General features: G+C 39.2%; 1 protein-coding gene across 1 annotated transcript in view; it reads left to right on the top strand.

The window, feature by feature from the left end:
- HADH (hydroxyacyl-CoA dehydrogenase) overlaps nt 1–8970 on the top strand; it is a 36762-nt gene extending 27792 nt beyond the window's left edge. The window contains exons 6-8 of the mRNA XM_032802248.2: nt 969–1041; nt 5305–5421; nt 8469–8970. Of these exons, the coding sequence (XP_032658139.1) occupies nt 969–1041; nt 5305–5421; nt 8469–8587 (309 nt within the window). The 3' untranslated portion in view covers nt 8588–8970. The remainder of the gene's footprint in view (nt 1–968; nt 1042–5304; nt 5422–8468) is intronic.
- Nucleotides 8971–9289: the final 319 nt, after the last annotated feature.

Below are 9289 nucleotides of genomic sequence, written 5' to 3'. Positions count from 1 at the left end.
CCTTCCTCTGCAGCATGGGGCATGGGTCACTTGCTGGTGGATTCTCTGCAGCTTGAGGTCTTCAAACCACAATTTGAAGACTTCAATAACTCGGACATAGGTTAGGGGTTTGTTATAGAAGTGGATGGGTAGGGTTCTGTGGCCTGCTTTGAGCAGGAGATCAGACTAGATGATCATATTGGTCCCTTCTGACCTATGAGTCTATATACTTGCTGTGTAAGAGTGGGAGGTGTGGTGTGTTTGTACTATTATGTATTAATTATTATCCTAACGTGACAGTATATTAAATAGTACTGGTATTTACAGTACTCTTTCATATGTTCTATTTTTCATTTCCCTTTACATTTTTGATTACTATAGAAGCTTACATTAAAATAAGGTCTTGGTTGTTTGGGAGTCAACCTGCCCCTGCTGCATAATTTTCAACCCAGATCATCACCTTCTGTTTCCAAAATTGGTATTGGTTGCTATTGGAGTGATTATGATGTCACAGAAGTTTGATTTACAATGATGAATAAACGGCAGGCGTGATAAGCTCTTAAGCCACGAATGTGTTTATTAATAAATTCACACACAAAAGGGAAGAACTCCTCTCCCTACATCACCAAAAACATCCAGTACCAGCAGAATTTTTCTGACTAGCTAGTATTTTCCAAGCAGCATTCTAAGAGGCAACACTGAGTCTTTTAAGATGAATTAATAATTAAGAATGGAGATGAGGCACTTTTAGGTTCCTCAGCCATATTTGATCACATAATAGTTCTTAGTTATTAGATTCATTTCTGTTAAACAAAAGTAGTGAACAGGTAAATCAAGCAAAAGACCAGTAGTCCAGAGTGAACTGAAACTTGATGAGTTAATAAGAAACTTCCTTGTTGAATTTATAATACAACATTCGGCAATAGTATCAGTATAGAGGGTTTATTTAGAATCTCTTTCTTTTTTTTTTTCTTTTCTTTTTTTTACAGGATACCCCAGGATTTGTTGTAAATCGTCTCCTGGTGCCATACCTGATGGAAGCAGTTCGGCTTTATGAGAGAGGTATTTACCAGTGGTATTTACTCTGTGGGATGTTGATGTTACTCTGCTAGATATTAATCTCTTCCGATAAGTGTTGGGATTGTTATAAATCTTTGATGTTTCAGGAATCAGTCAGGTGATAAAAGGTTGTGATCACGTCAAATGTCAGCCTATAGATGTAATTAAAAGAATTTCTCATCTGAATTTTGAGATGCTGAGCAATCCCTGGATGCTGAATCAGTATTTATAAATTGGTTATGTGAATTTTCCGATGGCTGGGAAATCTTGAAGTTTAGAGATGATGGGGAGAGTTGGCTTGGTTAGAACACCTGTTCTTGGATTAAAATGGGTGACTTTTTGAACATGTTTTAGTAGCCTAAGAACATATGTACACATGAAAACTAATCCGGGATAAGGTAGGGTATGGGTTTGAAGTGGATTAACTATTCCAGATTAACTCCTTGTGTGGACGCTCTTATTTCTGGAATAAGAGAGTCCGTACCTGAAATTAATCTGGAATAGCATTCTGGAATAACTCCTCTTCTAGACAAGCCCTAATACCCATTTTCAAAAGTGTCTTGGGCACACAGGAACCTTGGACTTTCTGCACTTAAACATTATATCTGCATAGCTAGAGTGGTCAAAGATTTGAAAAAACCAACCCCCTGACCAACATAGTTATGCCAACAAAATTCCCAGTGTAGGTGCAGCTGATGTTCCCACACCAACAGAAAAACTCCAATTGCTGTAGGCTGTGTGTATACTGAGGTGTTATGCTGGCTAACTGACAGACTCGGTAGTGTAGACAGAACCTCAGTCCCATTGACTCCCAGTAACCTCCTGCTCCTCTCCCACTAGCCCTAGTTGCTTTAGCACTAAAACAGGAGTTCCCAGTCTCTTTTGCATTAGAATTTGGAAGGGAAGGATTCCTGACTCCCATAACCAAACCCAGTTAATCTTAAAAACCGAAACCATTTTAAAAAAAGCTAGTAATGTGAGTGGATAAGGGCAAGTTACAGACACCATGTCTACACTGCAAAATTAAGTTGACCTAACTTACACTGGCATATAGGCACCGCAGTAATTATACTGTTCCTATCCACACTTTTCTCCTTGTATCAGCAGTGCACATCCTCACCAGGAGCGCTTGTATCAATTGCACTGTCAGTTTGGGGCATTGTGGGACAGTTCCTGAAGGCCAGTAACAGTCAGTGTGGTGGGGCAGTTACGTCGGCAGGAGCAAAATCTAAGTGTAGACACTTCCATAGTTAAGTCGACATAAGCTGCCGTATCGACTTAACCTCGGTAGTGTAGACCAGACCTTAGTGCAATTGTTCTTATTTCAGGCACTCTGTTCATCGCTGCATGCTATTAAGATTGTCTTTTCAAAAGTGTTGTTTTTGAAAGCACCATTTTCTTACAGATGAAAGCACTCCATTACCAGGATTCCAGCTAATATGCTATAAATATTAAAAAATCTCCTTTATAGCTTATGGAAGTGATGGTTTGATCTCCAGGAGAAATTTAAACTTGTGCTACCTGTTTATCCATCAACAAATGTGCCTAATTACATCTCGAAGGGAGAATAGAGCAAATTACAGTGACTTGAAAGGCAAAGGAGTAGGGGTGGAGCGGGACAGCTTTTCTCTTAATAAAATATCACAATTTGGAATACATTGTGTAAGTGTTCTAATGTGTTAAGGAGATGCTTTTGTTAAATGACAGATGTGATTTTACGCACTTAGGAGACAACAGATTTTTAAATTTATCGAAAAAATTGACAAAGATTTTATAATAAAATCAACTCTCCTTTGCCTAAGCAAAAGACGGTTGGTGTTTTTGGTTGAAGAATACAAGGATTGCACACTTGTTTAACATTTATTAATAACTTCAGTTATTTAATGAATAAATTTAGTGTGTTGATTGAAGTTGCGTTAAAGCCTGAAGACCTGAAGTTCATATTGATTCATATTCTTTGTTGGAACGTGTTAAACTTGTATCCTATCTGTTCCTCTTGTGTTGATCCTCATGGTAGTGACTTTACTCTACTGACCTTGGCAGGGAATCTAGGATATTTCTTGACAATAATAATCATTGAAACTTTAATTTTTTGGGGTCAATCACTGAAGTCCTTAGGCATGCAAAGTACCCACTGACTCAAATATGTATTGTGCCTGAATAAAGATTTCAGGATTTCAGCTTTTGCATAGACTTTATTCCTCTAATGAAACTGTGCAAGTAATTATTTAAATTGGTGCCTTATTATGAGGATTAGTATAGGAGAGTTCATATTGCGCTCTTTTTATTGAAGAACCAAGAAACCCCAGTAAATTAGTCTGGCTTACATAGAATCCTGTATTTAGGTAGCTCTGACTATGAATTGGGGAACAGCTTTTTTTGTACTGTTATCCTTCTAATTGTATTCTATCATTTTGTTTCCAGGAGACAGGGAGTTCTGCAACTAGTTAATGTCTGTAGGTGATCAGGTGTCTAAAGGCTTTGTCTACACTGGACTTCTGTCAGCAAAGCTTTTGTTGTTCAGGGGTGTGAAAAAAAATCACACCTACCCACCCCCCATGCAAAACGACAAAAGTTTTGCTGACGAAAAGCACCTGTATGAACAGTGCTTTGTTGGCAGCAGAGCTCTCCTGCCCACAAAGCTATCGCTGCTTGTTGAGGGTGGAAGGTTTTTGTCAGCTGGAGAGCTCTCTCCTGCTGACAAACAGTGGCACAGCTGTTGCTAAAAGGTGTATAGTGTAGACAGAGCCTAAGTGGTAACCTATCTACTATAGCAAAGAAAGTAAACCAAATATTTTGCTGTTGTAAGTAGGTACAATTCCATGAACTGCAACCTAGTTGCATCCATTCAGCTGTGATGAATTAAGCCCAATAGTTTAGATCATGTTGAAATTAAGCGTCATTAAAAATTGTCTATTAGTGAAACAGGCTGGTTCTTAACATCTTTCAAAAGTAAAATGTGGATCGCAAACATTTCAACATGATTTTTTTTAAAAGGGCACAGAAAGGGAAATGAGCCTTAAAAATAGCTGCTTCAGAAGCGGATCAGCAGTAGAAGGTGTCATGCTTAAATAAAAGGCAGTTTGAAAATGTATTGCTCATGTTCCATAATTCAGAGCATTCTCGCTGATTTATGAATAAGAATGGAGCCCAGGGGCTTGAATCCTACAAGCTGCTGCGCACTCTCATTTCTCAGCACCCTTTATGGGAGTTGACTTGACACATCACAGAATTGGGCCCTTTGAGACTTGTTTACCTTGATCACTTCAGGCTTGAACCAAAGTCCCTGGAAGTCAATCGAAAGATTCTCTTTGACTCCAAGGAGCTTTGTGTAAGTCCCCTTAATGACTAGCTTGTCTTTGACATCTTTCGCTGTATCTAATCTCTATCTGGCTGAGTTCTGTTCTACGTTCCCTTTTTTTTTTTTTTTTTTTTTTTTAAACCACTTGAAATTATTTTTCAGATTCACATTATAAAGCTATAAATTAAAAGTCTCAGTGTTTTGGAATCTTATTAATGACATTTCTATATATTGTGTTTGTTTATAAAGTCTGAAATGCAGAGACTTACACCCGAGCAAGATATTTTTATGAAAACTTAAAAATAATGAAGCACAGAATTTCTTCAAAGTGACTTGTTTGCAAGATTTCAAACAACTTTAACTTCAGTTAAAATGGCGCTTTCTTCTTCTCCTGCTAGTGTGCCCTGGATTTGGGGGTCTTTTTTATTATGATCCTCACATACAGCACAAAAGCCTGTGCTGAAATAGGCAATAGAATAAGGACGAAGTCAGGAAAAGAGGCCCAGCTTTGTACTCTTCTTTCTAGCACTTTCTGCCTGCTCCTGCTTTGCTGGCTGGGCCCACATTTTGTAGCCGTTGAGCCTCCATGGGTCTATTGGTTTATTGGCTTCTGGATTTTTCTCACAACTTTGATCTATGGGTCCATGTATTTGGCCTTAATCTGTTCTTGAAAGTATGCCAGTGAGGATGATAGTGCTATTCTGTATGCCAGTGAGGACAGCCAGATAGCGCTATTCTGTATACTACTTAATATTTACTGTTTTATATTTCTGCTGATAACCATGCCAAACGCAACGCTTATTTCCATAACACATTTACTGTGTGCTGGCTCAGTTTTAGTGGACTTGCAAAGATTACTGTAAAAAGCTGTGCCATCATGAAATAACACTGTGTTAATTATTTAAAAACAGTGGCAAATAAATGCAGAATCTTCTCTGTTCATCAGCTGTCAATATTTTCTCTAGGAGATGCATCAAAAGAAGATATTGATGTTGCTATGAAGCTGGGGGCTGGCTATCCCATGGGTCCATTTGAACTGCTGGACTATGTTGGGTTGGATACCAGTAAATATATTATAGATGGTACTGTATACACATTTTCTTTCTTTCTTAGCTAAATTGTAACTGGAGGTGTCAGCTTACGTCTGACTCTTCCTCAGTTTAAACTGAGTGTAAGTGACTTTGCCAGTTAAGGATTGGGAGAATAATCCTGAATGATCAATCAGCATCAATAATAACATGCCTTCGTTTTCAAAGGCATGTGTGTATGATATCGGGGTGGTTCATGCCAAGTGGCTATGGTGGTTCTGAGGGTCCCTTTGGATGCGTCCGCACTAGAATAATTAGTACCCGTGTTGCAGCACTGGTGTTCAGTGCTAATGCAGCCAGGGTTCGGGCTTTGAGCAGTTTGCTAACATAGCCCACTGCTGGAATATAGGTGCTTTTTCTAACAGGGACCAGGTGTTATGGGGGTGAGAGAAGCATGAAATGAAGCTGAACTGTTGAACTGTTCGTCTTCCCCTTTAAAGAACGTGAGGAGAGATGTTGTGCTCCAAAGAACACCATAAACTCACTCTGTAAAATCGCTTCCAAACTTCTCTGGCTTTAATTTGTAAAACTGACTTAAATCTCCTTGGCGAATGGTGCATGTGTATACATGAAGTGAAACAAGAAACCCTTTTGTCTATGCAGTTTTTGTTTTGATTGGAGGAGCTCTACTAAGTGATTTCCAACAGTTATTTTGGAGAGAGAAACCCACCTCTTTAAAATAAATGTGGTTACTGCAACTCTAATCAAACAATTAGGAAAATGGATTGCACACTGTAGAAAAACAAGTTGGCTGCTTTTGAGTGCCAGAGTGACTGGAGAGTGTGGCAGTTCAGAGCAGCATAAGGGAAAGCTATAAAGATTCAGCAAAAATATGTGATAGGAATCACAGCACAAGGACGTGCAAATTCTAAATGCAGGCTTGTGTTTACTGGAGGTAATTGTGAGAGAGAACTTGGAAGTTTGCCATAGAGTTAAGCAAGTTGGATGAAAGGGAGCTCCCTTCTCGTGGAATGGTGTAAAGACTGTGTGGAAAAGTAACTGGGAAACATCAGGAAGAGAGTCAGAGTTCTCAATTTACAGACACTTTTCTTGATACTAGGAGGGAAAAAGGGATCACTGGGAATCGTCTTAAACTAGTCTCTTTGTCAAGACGATCTCCAGTGGGTGAACTGGGAGCGTTAAGTCTTCATATTGTGGGTAGTAAAGGCTTAAACAAGAAGCATAAATATGTACATATCACTTCTAATGAATTTCTCGTATAAATGTTATATAGTCTTCCTTCTGTAACAAATGTGTGAGAGAGTTCCTAGACACGTTTGTCATTGTTGTTGCTCATACTCTACCTCTAGTGTTAAAATGTTTATTGCTGAGCACGATACTTAAGTGTTAACATCCTGAAAGCCTTTTTCAAACAAGAGCTCAAAACATCTCTGTAAGGTGTAGGGAAGTAGTGGTAGCCCCATTTTACTGATGGTAAAACCAAGGATGGTTATTTGGCTGATGTAGACTGTGTTTTCAACAGAGAGGTATCAATGCAGGTTAATAATCCCAATGAAACTGTAGAAGCTAATGAAAAACGGGGAAGAAAGGGAGAAGAGGGATGAATTGAAAGTGACAGATATTTCCTCCAGTCTATCTTCCAACATGTTTTACAAACCATATTTCACTACAGAGCTAACAGGGAAGTCATTTATATTTGTTAAAAGTTGAATGTCTCATCATGTATAAGTGAACAACAAAATACGCAACTCTAAAGCTCTTGGCTTCTCAATGGCTATAAGATATCAGACCCCAAAAGAAGATGGTCTGAGTTTGATTCCAACCCATTATCCCTATAACCTAATGCCTCTCCTTGCTGTGCTCAATAACGGGCCCATCGTAATTGTTTTCCTGTAGAATTATTCTGGCAAATGTATTTTGAGGGATCAGGTATAAGTGCTGTCCTTGCAGAGGTTACCATAGTGACATCTTTCATGACAGCTGCTCTCCCAACATGCAGTAGGTCTCAAGGTGAAGGGAAGGGCCTCTCTCACCCCAGTTGATAAATGATTGGACACTGGTTTAATGACTGGCCTTGCTTTCCTGATCAGAAATAGGAGACTGAGGAGCAGTTGATGACACATTGTCTGACGAATTGTTTAAACAGCTCAGATGTATTCAGTTGGTGTTCTAAAAAGGTCTGCTTGAAACAGAATTTCACTTTCAGAAAATGCTCTTCAGTAAATCACTGGGCTTTCTGTTAATCAATACTTCTGAGCAGTGTTACGTTTTCTGACCGTTGCACAGATTAAAATCTTTCTTTCATCCTTGCTCTTCCTGTCCTTCCTTCTTGTCTTCTAGACTCTCCTCAGTATTTTTAGCACTATATAATATCGCAGCTGCTGGGACCATGGAGATAACCTCCTTCAATAATATGTAGAATATACCTACAGTGTAATCCATTAAGGTACATGGGTGTCTAAGTCCTGTTTTTAGACACCACTGCAATGCACAAAACTTCCATTCAGCTGCCACCTAATCCTATAGATGCTTAAGCTCACTCAGCCCCTAAGCTTCTGCATCTGGCCATGCACACTGCAGCCTCTCTCTAGGGACCTGGGCAATCTCCCGCCTGAGCCCCAGAGCAATTCACATCTCAGGGAAGGTGGCTATATAAGTCACATGTGGGGACTTGATCCAGTAGGCATGTGTGCCCCACCTCCTAGCTGAGCCACCTCAGGTGAGTTCACACAGAATAACTGGTGGGAGGGAGAGGAGGATAACCTCTCATTATCTTTAATCTAGTGGTTTAGGGAACTCACTCAGGATGTGGGAGACCACCCCCCTCTGCCTGATAAGGAGAAGGGATTTGAACAAGGATCTGCCATCTGAGAGAGTGCCCTAATCACTAGGTTCTACAGTCACTAATTTTTTCTCTGGTCCAATTAATTGAAGTGGAAGAACTTAAATAGGAGAGAATGACAAGACCCACATGAGAACATTTCATGGAAGAGTACTGAAGTGTCTCTGACATCTAGGAGACTGTTGTCTTTGCAAATAATAAATAACACCACTAACCTATCCTTCCTTTCTTCCACCAGGGTGGCATCTGTTAGAGCCAAACAATCCTCTGTTTGCTCCGAGCCCACTGCTGAATAAATTAGTAGAGGAGAGGAAGATGGGTAAGAAGACTGGTGAAGGATTTTACAAATACAAATGAACTCCAGCATATGAGGGGTTGTCGAGCCATCCATATAAGCGTGTGCCGTGCAGCGTTTCCCCTACTACACTAGGAATGCTGCTTGACCAAGCCTTTCCTAGAATGTCACAAGCAGTTCTGTGCATTTTGATTGTAATCTCTCTGAAGTGATTTTTTACACCAGTTAACAATTTCTGTGCTGTGGGCTGATTTGGTAGATTAATTTTTTTTGTAATTCTGAAAGCTTTACACACATGGTGCCTTTGTTGATCTTCCAGGCACAAGACATTTTCTTGCAGACAAAAGTGAAAACAGCATTCATGTATTTGAACAGTTTATTATGTTAACAAAATAACTCCTGCACATTTTAGTGAAAATAAAATTGTCAACAATTCTGTATTCAATCCACCGGCATTGAATTGGTGTACTTGGTTCTAATCCACTGGGTGGCAGTCTGTTTGCGTCCTGGTAAATGTAGAGGCAGAAATGCAATGTCTGATTTTGTTTTGACGTTTAAAAAAAAAAAAAAAAAAAAAGCTAATCTATAGATCATAGTAATAGTTGGGTTACAATATAATAGTACCTTAAACAGATTATTTTATAGGTTCTGTATTTTTAAAGATTAATCTTGAAACGATTTATGCTGTCATTTGTGGCTGACTCCTCAGGAAAAAAGCTGTTTAATACTGTGTTTTAAAGCAGTAATAATTATTTCTATTGGGG

The sequence above is a fragment of the Chelonoidis abingdonii genome, chromosome 5 (assembly GCF_003597395.2).
Source record: "Chelonoidis abingdonii isolate Lonesome George chromosome 5, CheloAbing_2.0, whole genome shotgun sequence".
Taxonomy (NCBI): Eukaryota; Metazoa; Chordata; order Testudines; family Testudinidae; genus Chelonoidis; species Chelonoidis abingdonii.
This window is presented reverse-complemented; position numbering and strand designations above follow the sequence as displayed.